Source organism: Tupaia chinensis, unplaced genomic scaffold, assembly GCF_000334495.1.
Source record: "Tupaia chinensis unplaced genomic scaffold, TupChi_1.0 Scaffold146187_1, whole genome shotgun sequence".
NCBI classification, from domain to species: Eukaryota; Metazoa; Chordata; class Mammalia; order Scandentia; family Tupaiidae; genus Tupaia; species Tupaia belangeri.
The window spans coordinates 1,157,946-1,183,672 of record NW_006206042.1 but is presented as its reverse complement, the minus strand read 5'-3'; the positions used below and the strand labels follow the sequence as shown (position 1 = coordinate 1,183,672).

Genomic DNA, 25,727 nt, shown 5'->3' with positions numbered 1-25,727 from the left:
GCCACACTGTAATCCCTTCTCCATTCTCTTCTTGGAATTTTGGGCACACATGCACACATGCCCCACGTGTTTTTCAAGCCACCAGGTCTTTAAACTCAAACTGTGCAGTCAGCCATGTGGGAGCTAGTCAGCTTAACCTCCACACCATCTCCTGGCTTCAAGATTTTTTTTAAATGTAAAAATTCAATTCTAAAGGTGAATGAAGTTAACTTAATCCTTTTTGTACAAAACCAAAAGGTAGTCTAATACTACTAGGACTGAGTGCTGAAAAATTATAAAATACATAAAAGATGATTACAATTTTTTTTTTTTTGCTATAGGACACGTGCGCTCGCCAGACAGACAGAGAGACAGAGAGACAGAAAGTGAGAAATCACCCCCAGGAGGGATGGCCACACCGCAATCCCTTCTCCATTCTCCTCTCGGGATCTTGGGCATGCACGCACACATACCCAGAGTGAGTTTAAGCCACCAGGTCCAGAACTCCAACCACAGTCGACTACAGGGGAGTCCAGCTACATAGCCATTATGACAACTGCTAATCCTCCAGTGCTTTATATCTTTTCTTTTTTTTTCTTTTTTTTTTTTTTTTTGGCTATAGGTTGCATGTGCTCGCCGGAAAGAGACAGAGAGACAGAAAATGAGAAATCAGCCCCCAGGCAGCGGGGGTGGGGGTGGGGGGGCGGTTTGGCCACACCTCAATCCCTTCTCCTACATTCTCCTCTTGGGATCTCGGGCACGCATACACACGCGCCTGGAGTCCAGGACTTGCACTGTAGTCAACTACATGGGAGTCCAGCGACATAGCCATTACACCAACTGCTGGTTCCAATAGTTTATATCTTCAAAGTTGTACTTTAGGAATATTTTGTAAAATCTGACAACTGTCAGGAAAAAACTAGAGAGAAAAAGTAGGGGTTAAAAGATAAGACAGTTGAAAAGAATAGTATAGTATAACTTAGCAAATACTGGCTTAGGACTTCGTCTCTAACTATACTTCTCTTTTTCTTTTTTTAAAAAATAATTACTTTATTTTAATTTTTACCAGAAAGACAAAGTGAAAGAGAGGGAAAGTGAGAAAGAAGGATGCCAGGTCCAGGACTCAAACCATGTGGGAATCCAGCGCCCGTAACTACTGTGCCACTTGCTGGCCCCTATTTCTCTATTTTTCTAAAAGAATGTTTCTAAGTAACTTTTATTACACATCATGTCCCAAAAAAGAATCCTAAAATTTCCTAGAGTGGACCTCAATTATCAAATCTCCTTTATAAGGCAAATGTAGGTTTTAATTTCCATTGGAACAGGGGACCTTTCACAAGAATGCTTAGAATACTCAGAAAATTTTTCTAAAGTTCTATTTTGGTCCATACAGACTGATCAAAATGTCATATACAAAAGTGGCAGAAGATCTAAACTGTATCAGTCATATTTGATTCTCTCTGTCAGTGGTTCCTTCTTGTAGTGGGAAATAATTTGAATTAGAATGAAACAGTTGATGACAAGAAACAACAAACTAGCTAACCAAATAAACAAAAAGGTGTTCTTTCCTTGAAACTCAAGAACATAAGCAGGAGCCAGCCATAAGGCCTGCCCTAGGAACCAGAGCATTAGGAGGACTATAGCTCTTCTCCAAGGTAGTCTCACTAGTGGCATCACAAGGGGCAGTAGGCAAAGGTACCAAAGAAAGTACTGCGAGGTGCACACTTTGTTAAAAGTCACAAAAATGGCCGTGTGAAGAAAACAACAAAAGGCAAGGTCTCTATAATAAGCGAAAGACACTGCTGAAAGCAAGATGAACTGTGGCACAAATGCAGCAAGTCCCAGGGGAAAACTCCACGTGCTCTCTGCTGTTAAATACAGCATATAGAAGTACGGAGAAAAGTTGTGACGGATATCCCGCCTCGTCAGGTGATACAAGTAGGTGTGTTCTAAAAATTCCCAGCCATATTTATAGTAGAAGCCCAAGCACAGGGCAAAAAATGTGAGTCCAGAAACTGCCACAAAGAGCAGTACAGCCCGATTACACAGCCTCTTTAGGAATTCGTACAAGTGAACCAAGATTGCGCACCGGGATAGACGGTGGCTTTCGTCATTGTCGCGTTCGGGAAACAAGTGCAGGGCTATGGGAAGGATATAAGTCACCGGATACACCTTCATGTGCACCGCGAAACCATAGAACACAGCAGCACAGGCGACGAGCTCTTTTTCTATTAAGTACAAAGCCATAAGCACCAGGGAAGCGACGACCGAGTCCGCATTGCCTCGGCTGGATACCACCATGGGTAGGGGGTTAAGGAGCCAAAACACACAGTAGCCACAAGCCTGGCGGCGCCTCAGCCCCTTCAGAAGGAGCAGGCGGTAGAGGAGAAAAGCGGTGAGGAGGTCGCAGCCGACGAACAGGAACTTTCCAAAGAGCTCGCTGAGGTAGATGTTGGGAGTGAGGAGCCAACTGAGCAGCGGAGTGTAACGATACGTCGCCCTCAGATAAGGGGAGCGCCCTTCCGTGACGAAACGCGCGGCGTCCGTGAAGACGTGATAGTCGATGTCCGTGTACCTCACGAGCAGGGTCCGGTCCTGGAAGACCCCATAGAAAACCAGGGCGACTCGGGCAAGGAAGGCCACGCCAAACAAGCCGGCCGGGAGCGCCCGCAGATCCAGGAACCATTCTCCCCAGCACCTAATCGAGCCCTGCGGCTGGCCCGCAGCCACTGCCCCAGACTGCATTTGTACCGCTAACTCTCGCTTCGGCCCCTCGCCCCAGCTTGGCAGCGCATCGCCAACGAGCCCAGGCGCCCACCGACCGAACGCTCGACCGCCACTTCCGGCATGAAGCCCCGCCCCAGAGCCGCTTCCGGTTTCCTTTCACGCAGGGCCCGAACCAAAATCTTGCCTTCTAATTGGTTGTCTCGCTGTGGCTCCTTCCTCCGACGGAGGCGGGATTTCCGGTCTCTGGAGTAAATGACTTCCGCTTGCCGGGAAAGTCGCCGCCGCGGGGGCGTTTCGTAGAGCGGAGTGAGTTTTTCTTGTGAGCGGTCCTGTGTACTCCCACCACAACACCCGTTAGCAGAGACGGACCCCAGCCTCCGAACGAGCTGCGAGCCACGTTCTCAGACCTGGGCTGGCGACCCACAAGCCTAAGATAGTTTCTCAAGCATTAGTCCACCAGCTCGCCGTTATTCGTGAGGGCATTGTGGGCCTCGAGGACCCCCCGCCCAGGATGAGTTGAAAAGGGGCCCTGGTTTGTATGTCCATGCAGTACTTGGAGCATACATCTGTCTTAAAATTATTAGTCGTTTATCTGAAATTCAGATTTAGTGGTCAAGCTTGTATGTTTTCCAGCAACCCTAGGTGGTAAGTATAGGAAGGAAGGGGGACAGGGGAGCTTTACAGAGTTCCTCTACAGTGTCAGGTCCTCATGCCTCAGTGCCCTTGTGTTTGCTGTTTCTTTTACCAAGGTTACCTTCCCCACCCCCAGTCACCCCGGCAAACACGTACACATCCCTTCAAATATTAGCTCCCCGGAAGCTACCCCAGCCCTCAGCTCCGTTTTCTTCTCACACGGAACGATTTAGGTGCCAATCTCTGCTGTCTGAAGATAGATGGACTGGGGCGCAGAGGCTCTAAGCGTGAGAAAATCATTCACAAGGAAGATCCTGTGGGTCACAGTTCTGGGTGATTTTTCTAGGCTCTAAATTCCAGAAAGCTTAGAAGACTTCCCCTAGGAAGCAAGCTCAATCTATAAAATCAAGCTCAGTCTGTAAAATCATGATTTAGTAAATATTTACTATGTGCCTAAAACTGCAGTAAATTCTGAGTAATTGAAAAAAGTGTTAAGATGTCATTCCTACTCTCTAGAACCCTACAACCTTATTGAAAGGATTATGAGTACAGTCTGAAATAAAATATCACATCTTTAGTGAGACTGTAAGTGCATTATGTGACCGCAGAAGGGAAAAAGCGAATGGGTTGGAGTCCTTGGTGAAAAATTCATGTAAGTAGGGTTGGAGTCAGGTAGGTGGAAGGGGCAGACCCTGACATAGGTAAAGTATGTTTGAAAGAGAAAATGAGTTGGGAGTAATCCAAGGATAACAGCCTAGAAGTATTCTGAGAAGAGAAGTCCACAATCAATTCAGTGTTTGCTGAATAGCTACTATAAGTCTGGTATTGTGGTAGATACTGAGATATAGAAAAAAAAAAAAAAAACGGGACCAGCAGTTAGGGTAATGGCTGGGTTGCTGGACTTCCATGTAATTGACCGCGGTTCGAGTCCCAGACCCGGCTGCTTAAACTCACGCTGGGTGCGTATGCGTGAGTGCACAAGATCCCAAGAGGAGAATGGAGGAGGGAGGATTGTGGCGTAGCCATCCCCCCTCCCCCCCCCAGGGGTGGTGATTTCTTGCTTTCTATCCCTGTCTCTCTCTTTCTGGTGCCCTATAACAAAAACCTGGGGGGAGGCGGGCATAGAACAAACCACTCTGTTCTCAAAGAACTCAAAAGTGTCCTGATGGAAAACTTGGAAAGAGAAAAACAAACTAGTTATAACAAAGTAGTGTAACAAATGCTTTAATAAAGGAATGACCGTGGGACCAGCAGTTAGCGTAATGGCTATGTTGCTGGACTCCCATGTAGTCGACCACAGTTCAAGTCTCGGACCTGGTGGCTTGCTTTCTCACTTCCCCTCTCTCTCTCTGATCAAACTGGAAAATAATAATGATGATAATAATAAATAAAGTTAAATAAAATAATTCTTTAAAAAAAAACTCTGGGTCAGACGAATCTGGATTTGAGTTGTGGTGCTGCCTCTAGCTGGCTATGTGACTTGGGAAAATTACTCAATCTCTCTAAGTCTTGGTTTTCTTCATTTGTATAGGTGGATATATCTACCTTATGTGGTGAAAAGTATTTAGCACAATGCCTGGCACTTTGCAAATAAGTCCTCAATAAATACAGCTATTATGTTTATATTTTTACAGCTATTATAAATCACCACCATGATCATTATTTTGCCTTTAACCGTCATGCCACTTGCCGACACCTGACCCAGAGTATTTTAATCACTATGTAGCTGATTTGGAAATAAAATGTTAATATGAATTATAATTTTCTTCTCTGTTTCTTGTTGATCCCTCTTGTCTGAATCTTTTTTTTTGGGGGGGGAGAGGTTTTTGCTATAAGGCATGTGCGCTCGCCAGACAGAGAGAGACAGAGACAGAAAGCAAGAAATCACCCCCCCAGGGGGGATGACCATGCCGCAATCCCTTCTCCTCTCTTCTCCCCTCGGGATCTTGGGCACGCACGCACACGCACCCAGCATGAGTGTAAGCCACCGGGTCCAGAACTCGAACCGTGGTCAACTACATGGGAGTCCAGTGACATAGCCATTACGCTAACTGCTGGTCCCTCTTGTCTGAATCTTTAATATCCTTTCTCTAGTTTATTCTTTTCCTCTGTGAGTGATAGATAAATGAGGCTTAGTCCCTGAAGGTAGGAAATATACAAGATAAATGACTTTAGTATTAATTGAGTAAGGGTTCCTCTGGTTGAGTTGGTTTAGGCAGATGGCAGAAAGGCCTTGCCAGTCTGTCTTTATATGCCACCTAGTAGAAAGGTGGGAGGCATCAAATTCGGGCAGATACGGAGACACAACTAGTCAAAAGAAACAGCCTGTCACTGAAGTCAAAGGAGTCAGATATAGATAGATAATAGTCATGAGAATGAAATAGAGATGAGTTCTGTAAAAACAAATTGGAAAAAGAAATCTGACTTAAGTTACTATTTCCAGGTTGGTCAGAAGCATCACAGGGTGTAAAGATGCCATACTTTTTGCACTGAGCTTAGGGGTTCTGTTTTCTCACTTTTCCCTGAAAAAAGCTATATTTTAAAAAAATGTTCAACTATTCATTGCCTCTTGGACTATTACTTGTAATCCTTCCTATTATCCCTTCCTCTGTCTGCCCCTCGATTTCTGTCTTGTAGCTAGGGAGAGTACACATATGCATAGCTTATCACTAGTATTCTTACCTAGGATCTTACCTGGTTCATTATGCTGCATTTGCTATTATGTCCACTTCCATGTCTGTTCTCCATATTTTTTGCCCTGTTCTGTGCTGTGAGAGATTAAACTCCATAAGTAGTCTCTCTCCGTCTCTCTTGTTCTCTGGCTTTCCATTAGAGTAGGCTAGTGGGAGGCACTAGAGATCTTTGGCAGTGTCTGAGTTCCTCTGCCCAAGGCAGTGGCTCCTGGTGGAGGTATAGCCTTTGAGTACAACTCTTAGCATATTCTACCAGTTGTTCCTTCAGGCTACTAAAGACTTCATACTGTTGCAGGTCCTAGGTTCTTCACGTCTCTGACTGGTTCATTAAACCTGCCCATACTCTTGCAAATAATCCCATCATTAAAATATGTCTAGGTCCAGTTGCAGTGGCGTGCACAGTTAAGACACTGCTTCTCAGAATGAGGCCACATGGGAGGCCTGAGAGTTGAACCATTTATTTCCTGCTAGCATCCTGATTAATTCACTTTTTTGCTAGACCTTGTTCATACATCCTGCTTTGTAATTTCTTTTGAATCTATTCCTAATTCTTTCCATGTCCAGCATCTTGCACCTTAGTCAGAACCCCTATTGTAGATTTACTGATGGTCCCTTAAATATGCCTTGTGAATTCTTACAATATTTTGCTTATATCGTATCACCTTCTCTTCACTTGCTTGGATGTTTTTTTTGTCCTTCAATGCTAAGTCCTTCAATTCTTCAACAACTCCGAACTCTTCCTGGATTTTAACAAGTAGAAATAGTCTCTCCCCCCAAATTAGTGGTGTTTTATCTGTTCTACTTTTTGACATTTATGTCATGCCTTGTAAAATGTGTTACCAGGACCAGCATTTTGTGTAATGGCTATGTCGCTGGACTTCCATGTCGTCGATTGTGGTTCAAATCCAGGACCCGGTGGCTTAGACTCACACCGGATACATGTGCACGTGTGCCCAAGATCCCGAGAGGAGAATGGAGGAGAAGGGATTGCGGTATGGCCATCTCCCCTGGGGGGTGATTTCTTGCTTTTTGTCTCTCTGGCAAGCTCATGTATCCTATAGCAAAAACCTTTCTCTCTGTCTCTCTCTGGTAAAATTGAAAAATGACGATAAATAAAATAAAATCTTAAAAAGAATCTTATAAAAAATGTGTTATTGGGAACCAGCAGTTAGCATAATGGCTGTGTCACTGGACTCCCACGTAGTTGACCGCGGTTCGCGTCCTGGACCCGGTGGCTTAAAACTCACGCCAGGCGTTTGTGCGTGCGTGCCCAAGATCCCGAGAGGAGAATGGAGGAGAAGGGATTGTGGCGTGACCATCCCCCCTGGGGGATGATTTCCCGCTTTCTGTCTCTATGTCTCTGTCTGTCTGAGGAGCGAACGCACCCTATAGCGAAAAACCTCTCTTAAAAAAAAAAAAGTGTTATCTAATTCTTTGTTGGTTATTTAATAAGATATACCAGTTGCAACTACATACTAGCTCTTTCCTTCCTTTTTTTCCTTCTCTTCCCTCCTGCTACATTTATCAAACATCATATTTGCTGGGTACTATACTAGGTCCTGTGTAGAACTGGTAGCCAGACATTTGACATGAGTCCCATTCACATGACACTTAAAAGTCTAGTGAGTGAGATACACATTAGTCAGATAAATCCTCAAGTAATCTAAAATTGCATCTGTGACAAGTGCTACGACGTTTTTGGTTTGTTTATTTGTTTGCTATAGGGTATGTGCCCTCACTGGAGAGAGACAAAGAGAAGGAAAATGAGATATTACTCCCCAGGGGATATGGTTATGCTGCATCCTTTCTCCATTCTCTCGTGATTTGGGGCATGCACACACACATGCCCAGCATGATTTTTAAGCTACCGAGTCCAGGACTTGAACTGTGAAGTTGGCCATGTGGAAATTGAGCACCTTAACCTCCACCACACCTGCTGGCTCCATGCTATGTTTTTTAATGGGATTTATCTGACCTAAGGTAGCATTGTAAGAACTAAGAATGTTGGGAGTTGGCAAGCAGGAGAGAAAGTTCCACAGAAGGAATGGCAGGTAGAAACCCCCAAGATTGTATATCCACTGATGGCATATATAGTGTCTTAGGTTTCTTTATTAGCTGAATGGTCCCTTCTACACAATAGGAACTCAGTTAAGTGGTGAGTAATTAGGAAAGTTGTGACATTTTTCTGTGCAAAAATGCATTATGACTTTACTGACAACCCAATATTTGCTGATTTTTCTTGAATCTTGTCAAATATTTTAAGTGGTCCTAACCAAACCACTTAGATAGATACCATTCCTTTGCCCAATGTCTGTCCCGTAAAATACTTTCAACAGAAATCTCACTCTTGTGTATGGATATAGTTATTGCTAGAGAGTGCATGCACTTGATAGAGGAAGGAGGAGATGAGAATACACCCTGCACTAGAGTGTGGTTATACCACAAAGCTTTCTCCTCCATCTCATTCCTGTTAGGATTTGGAGCACACATGCACACACACACAGCATGTTTTTCAAACTGGGGATTTGAACCACACAGTTGGCCATGTGGAATCTGGCTCCCTTAACAGCAGGCCATGGGGCCAGCCCATCTTGCTCTTTTAGAGCATGTTATTGGGACCAGCAGATGACACAGTGGTAACGTCACTGGACTCCCATGTAGTTGATCTTGGTTCAAGTCCCGGACCTGGTGGATTAAACCTCACACCAGGCACATGTGCATCCATGCCCCTAATCATGAAAGAGTGGAGGAAAAGGGATTGCAGTGTGGCCATCCCCCCTGGGGAGGGTGACTTCTTGCTCTCTTTCTCTAGTGAATGTACATACTCTATAGCAAAAATCTCTCTCTAATAAAAATAAAAAAAGAAAAGAACATGTTATTAATGCTATATCTGGCATTAGTATATGCTGTTTGTTATTGTTCTTAATTATATTTGTTAAATGCTACTTACTGTATGTCCTTAGTATAGCTACTTGTTATTTTCTCTTTCCCACAAGTTTATAGGTTCCTTCAAATTTGTAGAAACTATACATTTCATATATCTTACATATCTCATATGTCTTATGACTCATCCCTAGTGTTTTCTAAATGTTATAGATAAGTATCTGTTGACAATAAGAGGCCAAATTTTCTCCCTCCTCTGTTCTTACATTTCTGGGGAACAAGAGTCAGTGACTGTATGATCTGTTGTTTCTAACCAGAGAGAATTCAGAGCTGAATGTTGACAGCCAGACCTTTCTCAGGCTAGTGATAAAAGTAGAAATGAATCCATTTCTTTGAGATTTGGTGGAAGAAACGTCCAGTTATTTAAGGAGTAGGACCATAGAGTCTTGAGCATATACAAGGAAAACTGGCCACAAGTCTACACAGTAGCGTGGAAGGAAAATTGAGTTTATGATCTGTGGCCTAAAGGAACAATGCTGGGGATCCAAAACAACTTGACTTTCCTAGATTAAGCTGATTTTTAAATTCCTGGATCTTAACTTTTTTTTTTTCTAAACTTACTCGTTTATTTCATGATAGAGAGAGAGAGACAGAGAGACAGCACCATCTACAGGGTCTTAATGCCACAATTCTCCCCCAGCCAGTCCCAGACTGTGGGCACATGTATACTTGTCATACTCAGTGAGATCTCTATGCAAACCCGGAACCTTCCCATGTGGATTAGCCTCAGTGTCACATTTTTCCTCTAGTGTGTCATCCACTGGCCCCTGTTTTATAGATCTTGTTCTTTAAAAGCTGAATTTGTAATGTATTTGCTAAAGGATCCTAAAGTTAATGAGGGGAGGCAGGGAAAAGAGTGGAGAGAATGAGTGTTATTATTAGTGAGAAGCATGAGAAAAGTTAAACGGACAGACCTGACCAGGAGGCATGTTCTTCAGCACAGCCTAATTCAACTCTCCTCTCCCATAGGTAGGCCTATGACTCAAGCCTTAACAATAGTATTAATTTGAGTTTCTAAAAGGAACCAGAGGGAAGACTAGAGATTCATTCATTTAGTTGAAGACCAGAGACTTATTTTATTTAGTTGAAGATCATAGATTCATTCATTTTATGTAGTTGCTTGTTCTAAACAGACAAAAGTAAAACAAACCAAAACACACCCACACACCTCCCCCCTCCCCAGGTGAGTTTGACCTTAGTCTTTAGTGCAGTGAATGGAAGAACTATCCCTAAATACTTCTTCTTCAGTAGAGTTGACCATTACTGAGCCAGGTAGCCCATAACTTTACAGCAAAGGTAGTACATTATTTTACAAATAAACTAGGTTACTAGCAAGGACTAAGGACCAGCTTAGCAGCCTTGAGGAGGGGGCAGTGCCCCTGGCTTGTAGCAGTTGTATAATTGGCTTCCTTTCTCTGCTCAGACTTCATAAGGAAATCCCTGGCTAGTCATATTAGCTGACAGGGGTTGGAGGAGTAGCAATAATGAGGTGAAGCACAGTATAGGGATTTCCGAAGCCTCTTGTGGAATTGCTCTGTCCCTTAGAGCAGCTGGTAGCCCTACTCCTCATTTTCATCTAGAAGCATCAAAGCCAAAGCATCACCCAACATGCCCAAATGCAGTATCAACTCCCAAGGCTGCTTGCAGCCATATGGAGGGCTGAATCCCTGCATATGGTATATCTTGGACCCAACATCTCTTCAGTCCAAGCATTTGAATTATAGGGTTGAGGCTTCCCTTTAGTACCTCCATATACCAAGGTGTTCAGCTCTCTATTTGACCCCAGAGGCTGGAGCTACAGCTGCTTGTGGAAGAGGGGAAATGTGGTATAGTTCAATTTCAAGATAAAGATACAAAGGGTGTTTTTATTTATTTATTTATTTATTTATTTATTTATTTATTTTAAAGGTGCTACAATGGCAGAACAATGCTAGAGATGGGGGCCTCAATAGTAGATTTCCCTAGATTTCCATGGATGAGAACTGTTCCCCTCCCCATTTTCCTTCTAACTCTTCTGGTTCTGTCAGTAGCATAGGGTTCATTAAAAGCCTCAAGGGATGCTTCTGAAAAACAGTTTCTACACCTCTCTTTTCTATCATCAGACCTGAAATCCTCCAGCTATCTCACATCCATGTTGAACTGGATCACTGGTTTTAAGTCTGAGAGTTTGGGTGCCCTACCCCACAACTAGGAAAAGATCTCTGTCCCCTATGCTAAGGTCTCTGAATACTTTCTTTCTGTACATGCAGTATATTTGGGCATATATACATTTATATACATCTCACTATATATATTATCTCTTTTTCTTTCTCTTTAGATAAACTTTTCATATGTACGATATCCTAATTTCCCAAACCTCCACCCACCTCTAGTTTGCTAGTCCGAGTAAGACAAGGATTTTATTGATTTCACTAGGTCTCTCAGCACAATCCTGTCTCATCTTTACACCCTGAGTATTCTCCATCAGTTGTTTTGCCCATCTCCTAAAATCTCCCTTAACATCTATGCCTAGTGTTCTCCTAAAATCCCAAGTCTGTGGTTGGTGTGAACCCATTTCTCACCAGACCTGGCTGCTTCTATAGTTTGTCTTATAACCTTAGAAAGGATTCCAGGTCAGCAGAGACAGGTTGTACTCTGAACAGTCATTTAGCGGTGGGAGTGAAGAGAGTTGTCCCTTGGTTGCAGTATGGGAGAAGAGGCCAGATTGCATTGATAGGACTCTATGATTTAAAGTGCAACTTGGAGCAAAGCCTAGGATAGTGGAAGGGGCACAAAAAGGATAAGTTAGAAAATGTTCTTCTCTCACTTTGTTATCTAAGAATCTGAGGAGAGTCTGGGGGCTTAGGATAGGCAGCAGGGCAGTGGGAAGGGAATGATCCTTTCAGGAGGGAAGCAGTTGTGTACAGAAGAAACCAGATGGAGGATAACTTGCCAGCGGGTAAGAAAATCCACACGTGGGCGTGTATGTACATGGATGTGACTACATGCACATAAATGCGCATGCGTGTGCACGCTAAGTACATTTCACCCTCATACATTGAAAAATCAGATAAGTCTAATGCTGAATAAAGTTTTGAGCACAGAAGCTGGCTCTTTGCCTTCTGTTCTCTCGAATTTTCATGTTTTTCTGGTTCTTGTGTTCATGAGAGCTAGAGAAGAGGAATGGTGAGATTTACAGGAAGCAAAAACTGGAGGGTCTTCATTTTCAAGATACAGATTGTTGAGTTCACGGAGACCTCAATACAATTGGACCTTGTGTAGCTGTAGTAGTTAGTGACCATGGATCCAGTCTCAAAATTGTGTGGATTTCTCTGCATACAGATGAGTGTATATATTGGATAACTTGTAACAGTTGGGTGAATCCTTCAGTAAGCTGCCACTTGATTATGCAGGGATTTTCTACCAAACCACTTTGTGGAGTCCCTTGGTATTACCTGTATGAGGTCATAAAGCATTCTTAGGATTTGGGACTTCAGAGAAAGTTCTGGTGCCTCTATACCTTCCCTGTCCTCTACCAAAGTCCTCACTAGGGAGCAAAGAAGGATCTGAGTCTGATCTCTTAAAGTATGCTTCATAACTTGCCTGAAACTGGCTTTGTAGCAGAGGAGAGTACCAATGACACTTATTCATTATTTTAGACTAAGTCTCAGGAATGGCTGAAGGAGACCATGGTTGTTAATCAAGAAATATGATTTACTTCCTTCCCAGCATTGCCTCATGAAATAACACTTTTCAGAAGAGCACCAGGAGGGCCAAGAGTGGGAATAGTGACTGCCAGCCACAGATTTCTGTGTTGCCCAAACCTTAACAAAGCATCACCAATTCCCAGAAGCTCTATACAGTAGTCTGGAAATCTGAGAAGTTACCCATCTCACTTGATGGGGCTGATTTAACTTTCCTGGGGACCTTTTGCCCCATAAATCTAGTTTTATTTAGCATCAGTGTCAAGAAAAGGCCCTTGCATTTTCCCTCCTTACTTCCAAAGAGTTGGGGTTAAAGGAAGAGAAGTCTGGGCTGGGCAGGAAAGAAAAAAGAGAAGTCAGGTAGGACATAATCTGGAGTATCATTTTCAGACCTTTCCACAGGGCCTGGGCACTGGACTGTTTTCAAGGAAGCTTATTGGCTAGGATCCCCCTATTCACGGGATGTGGGGAAACAAATATTTCTAGTCTGCCTGGAAGATAGGTTCAAAATTTTAGACAACAGCTCTGCGTAAGTCACTCCAAGTTGAAGAGTTCAAAATCCAGGACATGTATCGTGGTTGTGAACCAACCTCAATTCATAGAGGCTATAAGAGAACTGGTACCCTAAGGGAAGGCCCACTTGAGAAACTAGAAGGGAAAAACAGTGGTGGCAAATGTTCTAGGTTATGTTCAGGAGTTACTAGCAGAAATTGGCTTCAACTGGAAAAATCCTGGCTTCTTGCAACAGGGATTGGTAATGATTTCAGAGTAAATTGATTTCCAAATCCTATGTTTCTGAAGGTACAAACCCAAAAACAACCATCAGAGTCTTGTCTGAGGGAACTTGCTAGATGAGAGAGGGAGAGGTCTCCATCCTCAAGTCACCAAACTTTCCCGTGGTGGCGGGAGGTGGGGGGAGTCTATCTGTCCAACCGCATGGTCCTCCTAATGTAAGTCTCCAAGCATGGCTGAGGCTTTCTAAGCCACATCAGCCTAATCTTCCTCTCATTCCCCCATCCTGGCTTAAGGAAGGTGTATGTATCAGAGTAGAAGCGGGGTAGACAAAGGGGGCAGAGGGAGAAAAACTTGGACCCCCAGTTGGCCTCACCTACCAACGTGCCACAGGGTTAAAGAAGAGGGAGCAGAGGATGGGTGCTTCTGGGGCTCTCCAGTAAACCTGGGTAGTATCCCTTACCCAGGCATTGAGAGAGGAAAAGAGACCAGTGGGAGGGGAGGTGGGAACAAGCCATCAGACGTTGCTGATGCGCACACTAAGGGCACTGCCCTCCTTCTCAGCTTGCTCCCTTAATGACTCCTCCAACTTGAGTTTTTCTGGGTCTCCATAGCGTATAGTGCTGTCACGGAGGCCTCCAGGAGGGGTAACTTTCACAACTTGGTCAAAAAGGCTGAAGTCAGCTATGTATTTACCACTGGCTGATAGCGAGATGGCAGGTGTGAACTCGTAGCCCCAAAGGATCTCCTCTGGCAAGTATGAAGTGCGCACTTGGCAGGTGGCACTGGTGGATTCCACTGTCCCACTTAGGATCAGAACTAGCTCAAAGTCACCCTCACCACTGCGAAGTGGAAGATCTTTCAGGGGACTGGTCTCATCTACCACATGGTAGAAGGTCAGCGGTAGAATGAGGAAGGGGCTGTCAGAAGCCGTGTCTACTTGGAAAGTCACATTGACCTGGTTGAGCCGGATGTTCTCGCCCTCCTTAGTTTGGTGTGTCTGAAGAAGTTTGCCTGTCACCTGGCAGCCAATGAGGAGGCTCTTACGCATATTGGCAACTCGGATCATAAGACAAGGCTTCCCGTTGTGGGCAGCTACAACCGCGTGCTGGCTGAAACGGATGGTCTCAGCCCGCTTTTTGGGCCGGGCAATCTTCGCCAGGAAGGTACCGGTGATGAAGATTTCCAGGATGGTGGTGAGCACCAGCTGGGCAATAAGAAGCACGATAGCCAATGGGCACTCCTCACTGATGTAGCGGAAGCCATAGCCAATGGTGGTCTGAGATTCAAGGGAGAAGAGGAAGGCTCCTGTGAGTGTGTGCACCTGTACCACACAGGGGGTATGGTTGGCCGGAGGGCCCAGCTCCAGCAGGTCTCCATGTGCCACAGCTACCAGATACCACACCAAGCCAAAGAGAAACCAGGTGCCTGCAAAGGTCGCAGAGAAGAGCAGAAGCTTGTAGCGCCACTGCATGTCGATGAAGGTTGTCCACAGGTCTTTGAGGTAGAGGAAGCGCTTATCAGCAATGTGCTCCATTCTCACGTTGCTGCGGCCATCTTTTGTCAGGACTCTCCGCCGTCGTATCCCTGGGCCCATCAGGGGCCGGCTTTCTGTCTGAGTAGTCTGACTGTAATATACCTTGGCAACTGATGTCATCTGGTGGGAGAAAGATAACATAATGAGCTTATTGTAAAAATCCAGCCAATTCCTAGACAACACCCAATGGAAAAGAGGAATTAACATTAATTTTGTTGTCACTTATTCCTTTATTAGGAAATATTGATTGAGCACTCACTATATACTAGGCACTGTGGTAAGGTGTAAGTCAAAGATAATACCTTGCTCTCTAAGAACTCACAACCTAGCAAGAAAGACACATGTTCAGTAAGCGAATAATTGCAATAGTCTAATGTTTGTAATTTTTTAAAAAAATTGCTATATGGGGACCAGCAGTTGGCATAATGACTATGTCCCTGGACTCCCATGTAGCTGACCATGGTTGGAGTCTCAGAACCGGTGGCTTAAACTCATGCCAGATGCGCATGCATGCGTGCCCAAGATCCCGAGAGGAGAATGAAGAAGAAGGGATTGTGGAGTGGCTAGCCCCCCTGGTGGATGATTTCTCGCTTTCTGTCTCTGTCTCTCTGGCAAGCACACATGCCCTGTGGCAAAAACCTCTCCAAAAAAAAAAAAACCCAAAAAACTTTGCTATAGGGTAGTGTGCTTGCTGAGAGAGAGAGGAAAAGTGAGAAAGCACCCCCCCCCCGAGAGTAATTGCTTTCATGCTACAATCCCTTCTCCTCTATCCTCCTCTCAGGATTCAGTCATGCACACACATACCCAGTGTGTTTTTTTGCTGCCAGGATTGGGACTCGAACCATGCTGTGGTCCATGTGCGATCCAACTATCTTAACCATACCACTAACTGGCCCACTTTTTTTTTTTTTTTGTAAAGTTTAGTTTCTTCCATAAATGAGAGAAAGAAGAGTACTCCAACAGAGTCTCAATACCATAATCCACCCCTAGCCTTTGGCCTTTAGCTCTGGGTCGTGGGCAAGCACATGCCCAGCATACTCAGGGAGATCTCCAGAACTGAACTATAACCTTCCTTGCTGAGGCTGGCTCGGCTGAACGCGTTTTTCGGGGTGGGGGGGCGGGGGCTGCGTATTAGAAATAAAAAGAAACACACAAAGACACAAGTACAGAAAAGCAAGCATCAGATGGGCTGGACTTCACTGATGGAGAAAGCCACAACGCTGAACCAATCTCAGGTTTATTATTTTGTAGGGCAGAAAAAGGGGGAAGAGGAATGGAATGCAAAGCCAGTTTTCAGATGTTAACTGGCTGAATGAAATGAAAACTACTGGTGCCATGTGATTTCTCTGATCTTTTGGGGCTGATTCTGATAAACACATGTGACTTCCTTTCACCTGATACTACTTTGCAGTATTGATAACAGTACACAGGTACGTGTTCATATGTTAATTGCTTTTATATCTTTATAAATGAAGCTCACACAGAACTGCTGTTTCTGCATGTGTCTGCAAGGTCACCGTGTTTGCTGAGAATGGCCGCTCTCCACACTTCCTATATGGGACTGTCTAATGGAGTGTTGAATTTCACTTCTACATCACCATCTGGCCCTAGTATTTGTAATTTTTAGAAGAGGAGAGGCAGACAAAAAAGAGTAATAAGTCAACAGGTCCTTTATGGTGGAGGTGAGACACTACTCATCTCCATTCACCAGTCCTGTGAAGGTCTCACATTTTGAAATAGGGTACCTCCACACTTAAAAAGGACTAGCATGTGGCAAAAAAAGACTCTCCTATTTAAATCCTTGCAGGCCAACCCCTCTTAGACACACACATACACATACACACATATTTATATACCCTTAATTTCACCGTTCTCTCCCTTAGCCCGTGTCAGTACTCATTGGTGATACTAACATGTCATCTGACTCAGAAAATAGCTGGGATTGCCCATCCTTCCACCCTTTGAGATGCTCTCTGAGCACCTGCCCTATTTTATTTTTTATCATCATCATCTGTTGGCATCATCTGGGGAAATTCAGTCTGGGCCAGTGTCTAAGGTAGTGTTAGGAAGAACACAGGCAGAATCTGAGCAAGAAGAAATAAGCAGTGGTGGAGGAGAAACAACACATACAGGCTTCCTGGCAGCACTGGAACATTTCCCCAGGAGCTGGCAGAAATGCCAGTTTGTAGGTGGTAAAATGTCTTGACTAAGTGAAGTAGGAGAGTTAGGAGTTTATATTAGTGGCAATGTCTGCACAGGCTCAAATTCAGGATTGCTATTTGTCCTGATAGCAGAAAGTGGGACAAGGCACTGAAATAGGAGACAGTTCAATACAAGGTGCCTGGCACTCCTACCCAAAAAGTAACTTGTACTTTTCCAGCACAGAAAGAATTTGAATTGCTTGAGCCCTTGGACTCTGGATCTGATGGCCAGATCTCCTGGGAGAGAGCAGATGATCTCTGGGGAGTTTAACCTTTATTGAAGAACAGAGGCCACCACATTTTTCATTCCCTAAATTCTAAACCATGCATTGCATTTTTAAAAAGTTAATTCTCCATGAGTGAGAGACAGATAACAGAAGCAAAGAACCCTCAAGAGGGTCTTGATGGCACAATTTACTCCCAGCCCCAGCCGGCCCTGGATCGTGGACATGTATGTGCCTGGCATATTCAGAGAGGTCTCCAGTTGCAATCCTGGAACCTTCTCACATGAGTCAGCCTTACATAGCATTGTATTTTCCCATGGCACCGCCACCTGCCCCCTGTATTACATTTTTTCTTTCTTTCTTTCTTTCTTTCTTTCTTCTCTCTCTCTCTCTCTTTCTTTCTCTCTCTCTCTCTCTCTCTCTCTCTCTCTCTCTCTCTCTCTCTCTCTCTCTTTCTTTCTTTCTTTCTTTCTTTCTTTCTTTCTTTCTTTCTTTTACCACTGCTTCCCCCTACCCTATTTTCCTCATAGCCTTTCTCTAGAAAACTAAATTAGGAGGAGTACAACTTTATGTACATATGGGAAGGTACTGAATTGGAGATCATCAAAGAATGAGAATCCCAAGAATGCTCAGAGGAAACCATAATGCTCATTTTATGAACCCATGGGCCATTTGGAACTTCCAGCTATGTGAGACTACTCTCCAGACTTGGTTGCCATTCACTACCCAATATCCTTGGCTACTCTGAAGCAAAAAGGAAGCTCTGCAATTCTGAAGTTAGAAGAATTATTTAGAGTCCAAATAAAACCCTATTTAGTATATAGTAGTGACAGTGACAACTGTCTCAATTTCTGTATACCATTTTAGAGTCACAGATTAGCATGTCTTCTCTTTTTTTTTTTTTTTTTTGAGAGGTTTTAACTATAGGGCGCGTGCGCTCACCAGACAGACAGAAAGAGAGACATAGAGACAGAAAGCGAGAAATCACCCCCCAGAGGGGATGGTCATGCTGAAATCCCTTCTCCTTCATTCTCCTCTCGGGATCTTGGGCATGCATGCACACGCGCCTGGTGTGAGTTTTAAGCCACCGGGTCCAGGATGTGAACCACAGTCGACTACGTGGGAGTCCAGCAACATAGCCATTATGCTAACTGCTGGTTCCTGCATGTCTTCTCTTTTGATCCGAAGTCCTGAAAAGAAGTATAAACCTCTACAGGAGATTTCAAGGAATATTTGAGGACAGAGGAATTGCTGCAGAGTTGGAGATGAATGAACATAATTCTAATTTGCAAAACTAAAAATGAGTTACATTTCACGAACTTAGATATTGATTCTGAGCAACGTTCTGCAATGGAATCTTAAGACTGAGTACTTGGGCAGGGTGGGGAAAATGAAGTTATCAATGGGACTCAGTATGGTTTTACTAAGAAAAAGTCACATAAAAATAACCCAATTTTCTTCCGTGATAAAGTTACTAAACTAACAAATCAGAGAAATATAATAGATAAAATGTACTTAAGCTACAGTAAGTTTTTTGACAACATCTCTCATTATACCCTTGGTGATAAGATAAAAATGAACAGAATTTAACTAGGTGACTTAAAAAGTCAGTGATACTGGTAAGTAGAACATGATTGCCTGAAATTCTATGCCTAATGATGCACCAAAGAGCTTTGTCTTTGGCATTACCCTCAAGAGTGGATCATCAGTTATGGGGATAACAGGAGGTGAGACAGGTTGCAAATGCAGGGTCTGGGGCAGAATTAGGATCCAAAAGAAGCCAGATGAGTGGGCCAAATCTAACAAAAAGGGTAAATGCTGGATTATGTACTTGGCTCCAAAAATTACCTGAGCAAGTTTTGGAGTGGGAAGTTGTGATTTAACAAGCAGTACCAAGAAAAGAAAATTAAACATTTTGGCAGAAAATAACCCAGTATGAGTTATTCATATATTTTAGTTGCCAAAAAAGCAATCTTAAACTACTTTAGTTCAACTAAAGTCTCTGGAATAAGGAAGTAGTTGGTTCTCCTCTCCTCTGTTCATTCCACACCTGCCGTATCCAGTATCAAGGAACACCCAGGCTGGAGACTATTCAGAACCAGATCACATGAGAAATAAATGAGGAAGTATGGAAGTTAGGGGAAGAGATGAGATGAAGGGTCTAGTAGATGTGTGCAAATATTCGGTTTGAAGGGCTGTTATGTGAACAAAGGTTCGGACTAGTTCTTGGAATTCTAAGAGAAACAGTCAGGTTCAGTAATAATCATAACAGACAACCATTACATGCTTGTATCTCTATACCATTTTAGAGTTCACATGTTAGCATGCCTCCTTATTTGGTTCCTATAACTCCTGTAAGTTGCAAGGAGAAAGATTTTAGATTGATACTATAAAGAGCATTGTAACAATCAGGACAGTCCAAATGGGAAAAGAGCTTCTTAAAAGGTAGAGTGCCCTATCCCTGATGATGTTCAAGGATAGGTTGGATGAGCACTTTCCAGAGATCCTAGAGAGAAGATTAAAGTATTGGATGGGAGTTTGAAAGACTGTGTCCAAGTTTTCATCAAATTCATGAATGATCAAGATGCCTTTCTCCTTTTCCTCATCTCTACCCCTGCAATTCCTTCCTTCCTTCCTTCCTTCCTTCCTTCCTTCCTTCCTTCCTTCCTTACTTACTTTTTCTTTCTCTCTCTTTCTCCCTCCCTTCCTTCCTTCTTTCATGCCAGAGAGTATACACTCACCAGAGAAAGAGAGGGAGAAAACACCTCCCAGTGGGGCATGGTCACAACACAATCCCTTCTCCATTTCTCCATCCTGTCAGGACTTCAGGGATGCATACACATATGCTGGCATGCTTTTCAAGCCACTGGAGCCAGGATTCGAACTGCGGTTAACCATATGGGATCTGGTTCCCTTAAGCACTAGGCTACAAGGCTGGCCCTATTCTTTCACTTTATTTTTACTTTTCTTTTTCTTTCTCTCTTTCCATCTCTCTCTCTTTATTGTTTTTTTTTTTTACATTTAATCATTGTATGTCTTTACTGCATATAATATGGTTTTTCAAGGCATACAAGTATTGTGTGTCAATCAAGTCAAAGATACCACCATACACATCATCCTCAACAAATAACTTTACATTGCTGTGTCCATTAAATCCCTCACCCCTGCCACCCCTTCCTTCTTACCCCCCAACTTTCCACCCCCTCCTATATAGTCTCTGGTAATATACACTTGCCAACTCTGCTATTATATCTTCCAAGCTTTTAGTTTCTGTGATAAAGTGCCGACAGTTGGTATATGTTGAGCAGGGACATGCAGTGTCTATTTTGCTTTAAGAAATATAGAATGCTTCATGAATTTGTATGTCATCTCTGCACAGGGGCCATGCTAATCTCTGTATTGTTCCAATTTTAGTATATGTGCTGCCTAAGCAAGCACTCCCTTCACTTTCTACAAAGAAATTCAGGGATCCTTTTTTGAAGCCCTAGCTTTGTTTGTGTTGAGGGATTTTGCATATCTGGGGGAATGGAGGCCTAAGGAAAGCCTCGATGTTGTTTTCAATAATAGTGTATGATTATATATCACTTTACAAATTTATAAAATATGTCGTTTGATTCTCACATCATGCATACATCAGAAAAACATCATTTGTGGGAACCAGCAGTTAGCGTAATGGCTATGTCACCGGACTCCCATGTAGTCGGCCTCAGTTCGCGTCCCGGACCCGGTGGCCTAAAACTCACGCCGGGCGCGTGTGCGTGCATGCCCAAGATCCCAAGAGGAGAATGGAGGAGAAGGGATTGCGGCGTGACCATCCCCCCTGGGAGGTGATTTCTCACTTTCTGTCTCTATGTCTCAGTCTGTCTGGCGAGCGCATGGGCCCTATAGCAAAAACCTCTCAAAAAAAGAAAAACATCATTTGTAAATAAGGCTCAGATTTGCATCAAGTAGATTACTGGTGGAGCTGGAACCAGAACCCAAGCCTTCTGACTTCTGTCCAAAATTTGCTAATTGTAGCAACTTACTTCTGTGTACCCCATGGTCATTCTCGTGGGTCTTGTGCTATCAGGAGGCCTCCATGGTACTCTGTGTGGTGGACCATGCTGAGACAAAGAAAACAGAACCTGGAGCTACCCACTTATGGGCACTGGAGGGTTTGGCTGTTGGCTAGCCTCTTTGTTGCCTTTGGCTGTTGTGCCTGCCGCCTCCAGCTGTTGTGCCTATTGTTGCCAGCCTTTAGATCTGCCACCTCCAGCTGTTATCTGTTGCTCCCCGCTACTGTGCCACCTCCCACAGCCAGGCAGCTTTGTTCTCCACGGTGACCAGAGTCAGAAGTAGACAAACAATAAGCTACGCTCCACCCCCAAGCTGGCCAGGCCTCTGGGTAAGGATGCAGGCCAAAGTTCTGGGAATGGTTTGTTGCTGCCCCACCCAAAACACACCCACTATGTCCTCTAGAGGGTGCTATTTCCCCCAAAACAATCCCAGCCAAATACCACAGACTGAATTCAGGCCTGCTTGGGTAGTGAAAGACACAGAAACAGAGACATCCACCTTTTTTCTCCTCTAAGAACTGAACTGTTGAATCCTTCCCTAAGACAAAGGCCAGTCATACTTACAGTGATATCCAGCATGTTCCTTCAGCAAATACCACTTCGACCTGATGCATTCTACCTGCTACATTATGCCTGTAAGATCTCCCTAGAGCTCTTTTTTCACCTGAGTGCTTGTTTATTTTACTTGAGAATTATTTTTTCTCCAGAATGAATAGATTATTTAAAGCTTTCTTAAGCACAGGATTGCTCTTGAGGAAAGACACTGCTTTTGTGACTCTTGAGGCTAATACTGAGCCATCATAGCCCCCATTGCTTTTAGGGTAAATTGTACAACTCTTAGCATAGAACTCAAAGCCCTTTGTGATTAGATACCTTTCGACTTTGACTTTACTCTTGAAAATTTTCCACATGTCTCTAAACTCCATCTCCACAAAGAACCTCACTCTTGGATCCTTCCTGCCTCTGACCTGCTTTTGCACTTCCCTGCTCTGCAGTTGACCTCTTGCTTATCTTTCAAAACCTGACTCAAGTGTTAGTTGTGCCCTTTGAAGCCTTCCATGACTCCCAAAGAAACAGTTCATCTTCTCTGTTACCCCTCTCACTCCAATCCCCATATGGATTTATTCAGCTTGGTCTTGTATATATCACCATTTGAAAACACCATGGTACTTTGAAATGTTTGTTTACCATTGCTTATCCGTGTGCTCTTAATTTAAGGCCACAAACTATACCTTTTATTTGTTTCCCCCAAACCTAGAATGGATTAGTAAGAAAGACTGAGCAGGGGGCAGTTGGTGGCATACTGGTAAAATGCAATGCTCTGAGATGTTAACCCACATGAGAAGGTCCCTGATTCAAGTCTAAATACCTCCCTGAGTACCCCAGGCATGTGCTTGCCCGTGATCTGGGCCTAACTGAAGTTTAGAGGTGAATCCTGGTATCAGGACCCTGTGTGTGTCTCTGTCTCTTTCACACAGAAAGAAGAACATGTTTTTATAAAGAAAGACTGAGTAAAGAAACGATTGAAGCTTTATCTGGACAGGTCAATGCCTGAGTGAAGAGTGCAACCTGGTCTGCCTCACCAGAAACACCTAGTTTATGGAGACCTTCAGGCGGAGGGGGAAGGGTCCCAAGTTTACACAGACTTCCCCCAAAACATCCCAGCTCTCTTCTGGGACAGCTGTTCATTTTGCAGGTTAATGAAGAGAGAATAAGCTTTGTAAATTGCTAAGGAGCCTTGGAGTTGATTATGCTCAATTATGCAATTGGAAAGGATGCTGTAGCACCCTCTCAGAAGCAGCATGTGGGGCAGGGAAGGAACCCCAGATAAAGAACTTCATCTATGTTCTCTCTGGCAAGAGCAGCCTGACTCAAAGGAGCTTTGGGATATGAAACTAAATGCATTCACTTCCAAATGGGAATGAATCTTTCTTCTCCTGCCTGCTGCTCCTCTTTGGTTCCCTTACTAGTTAAAGGTGCCATCATCTTCCCAGTAACCCATGCCCAAAGGTTTGGAATTATCTCAAACACTCCTCCTTGATCAGCTCAGCATTCATCTAATGCCACATGCTATGGATTTATTACTTGTGCCTCTTCCATTTTCATTTCATCGTCTCACTTCAGGCCCTTAATGCCTTCTGACTGAATCACTATGTCAGCCTCCTACTCATCTCCTGTCTTCATTCCTTTCTCTTCACATCCATCCTACATCGCTACTGAATTACTCTTACTCAATTACACCTCTGATCATGAATCAGTGAACATTTATCCACTACCTTATAAAGCATGTTCACATTTTATTCTCATGGCATTCTACGAGGTATTAAGATCATAATCCTTATTTTATGAATGAGGAAACTGGGGCCCAGCGAGATGATGTGACTCTCTAAATTATGAAACTGGACTCATGCACAGTTTTGGTCTCCTAAATGCACCCACTGTTTAATATACTCTATTTCAATTCTTTCCCCAGTTCAAAAATAGTTCATGTCTCCTTGTTATCTACCAGAGGCCAAACTCAAACTGGCATACAGAGTCTTCCATGATCTGCTTCTAAACCTTCTTTCCAGCCTTATTTCCTACCACTCTTTCTATGACACACTTAAGGCAAACAGACTGTTTCCTGCTCCCTGTACATACACATGCTTTCCTGCCTTCATGTGATTGTTGATGCTCTTCTCTCTTCCCAGCAGCCCCTTTCTCCTTGTCTGTATAAATCCAAGTCTTAGCTTTCAGAGCCTAGTTCGCATGACCCCTTCTTTGAAGCCGTCTCTTATTCCCAAGTCTTCAGTAATACTTTCCTTTTCTGACTTCCCATATATGTATATCTATATCCAAACATACCTTTGGTGGCACATTTCTTGGCCTATGGCACATCGTTTGTCTTTTACTACAAGTAAGCTTATTGAAAGGAGGATTTGGGCATAATATATCTCGGTTACTCTAAGGATCAGCACGATGTATGACACACAGTAAGTACTCAAGAAGTACGTTATGAATCAATGAGTAGAAGGGGGCTCCAAATCCACTCCAGCCATAGGAGTCAATCTGAGAGAATCTGAATGGACTCCCTTCTCATAGTAGGGTTGAGGAGATATGGAAGCTCTTGTCCAAGGTAGGGTAGATGAAATGTCACTGCAGTTCAAGGCCATTAGTGCCTTTTTATTCCTCCTTGTTTGTGTCATCTCTTGATTTTTTTTTTTTATGTTTTGTCTTTTCTTTGTACATATGGAACCTCCAGATAGCTAACTGCCGACACTAGGTATGCAAAAAAAAAAAAAAGTAACGTTGCCTACCACATGCAGTTCGAGTTGTGTTTTCACGCATTCATTCAATAAACATTTTTCTGGTATCTACTGGATACCAGATTTTAAACAAGGCACTGGATTTATGGAGGTAAATCAGATGTAGAGTCTGTCCCTGAACACCTTACCATCTAATAAAAGAAGCAACCATGAAACAGGCAAGAAATGATAGTGCCATTAGAGAGGTATCAATAAAGAGCAAGGGAGGTTTGTGAAAGGAAAGGTGACATTTAGCTCAAGGAGTCAGGGTTGGGAAGGTAACTAACATGTATTAATTGAGCACTATTATGAGCTAGGCACTGGAATAAGTTTTTAGATTTTATTTTTCCATAAATTTTAGCTCATACAACTCCTCAAACAATCTTATAAAAATATTATCCCATTTTCTAGGAAACATACTTAGTACTAGGAAACATACTTAGTAAGTAACAACCAGGAGTTGAACTTTTCCCTCTGAACCTGACTTCTTCATTAAGGGAAGACTCCATAGAGAAAAGTGACGTTGGGACTGAACCTGAAAGATATATAGGATTTAAATGTTGAAGTTTAGGTTTAGAGGGTCAAAAAGTAAGATCTTCAAGTGAAATCAGTAGTGTGAGAAAAAGATAAAACACCAAGGAATTCTAGGGCCAACCATGGAATAGGAAACATTTATTTTGATAGAAGTGTTAGGAGGATATAGAAGACCTTAGTAGAACAAATTAGAAAAACCAGTGATGTGCTCTGACACCTCACCACCCTCCTGTCTTGTGGCCTGGTTCATGTGTTTAAGGCAGCCAGACTGAGAGGCAACAGCCACAGCATGTGTGTGGAGCCTGTGACTCCCATGGGGTCAGATCCAGTATCTTAGCCTCCTCCCCACAGTGCTCTGGCCTGCTAGATGTCCCTTCACAGAACCCTCTAGGTGGGTGCTCTAGTTCAACTGTAGAATAATACTCTTCTGAACGTTTGGTTCAGAAAAATGGAAGGAGGGGCCCCTGCGGCGCGGGGCTCACGCCCCGGCGCGCAGGGGGCC

The 25,727-nt window shown here is 43.6% G+C and overlaps 2 protein-coding genes and 1 non-coding gene across 3 annotated transcripts in view; all 3 read right to left on the bottom strand.

Annotated features, from left to right (window-relative positions):
- Positions 1-759: 759 nt before the first annotated feature.
- Positions 760-3,575, bottom strand: PIGM (phosphatidylinositol glycan anchor biosynthesis class M). Its single transcript, XM_006168842.3, has one exon. The coding sequence runs from the start codon at positions 2,722-2,724 to the stop codon at positions 1,420-1,422; it is 1,305 nt and encodes a 434-aa protein (XP_006168904.1). The 5' UTR covers positions 2,725-3,575; the 3' UTR covers positions 760-1,419.
- Positions 3,576-10,049: 6,474 nt separating this feature from the next.
- KCNJ10 (potassium inwardly rectifying channel subfamily J member 10) overlaps positions 10,050-25,727 on the bottom strand; it is a 41,260-nt gene continuing 25,582 nt past the window's right edge. The window contains exon 2 of the mRNA XM_006168841.3: positions 10,050-15,047. Coding sequence (XP_006168903.1) covers positions 13,908-15,047 — 1,140 coding nt within the window. The 3' untranslated portion in view covers positions 10,050-13,907. The remainder of the gene's footprint in view (positions 15,048-25,727) is intronic.
- On the bottom strand, positions 20,687-20,790 carry LOC114006219 (U6 spliceosomal RNA). The gene has a single exon (XR_003547975.1). It is a non-coding gene; the product is annotated as a U6 spliceosomal RNA (small nuclear RNA).

Coding starts and splice junctions, on each gene's coding strand:
- PIGM (XM_006168842.3), bottom strand. CDS start 2,724: ATGCAGTCTGGGGCAGTGGCTGCGGGCCAGCCGCAGGGCTCGATTAGG.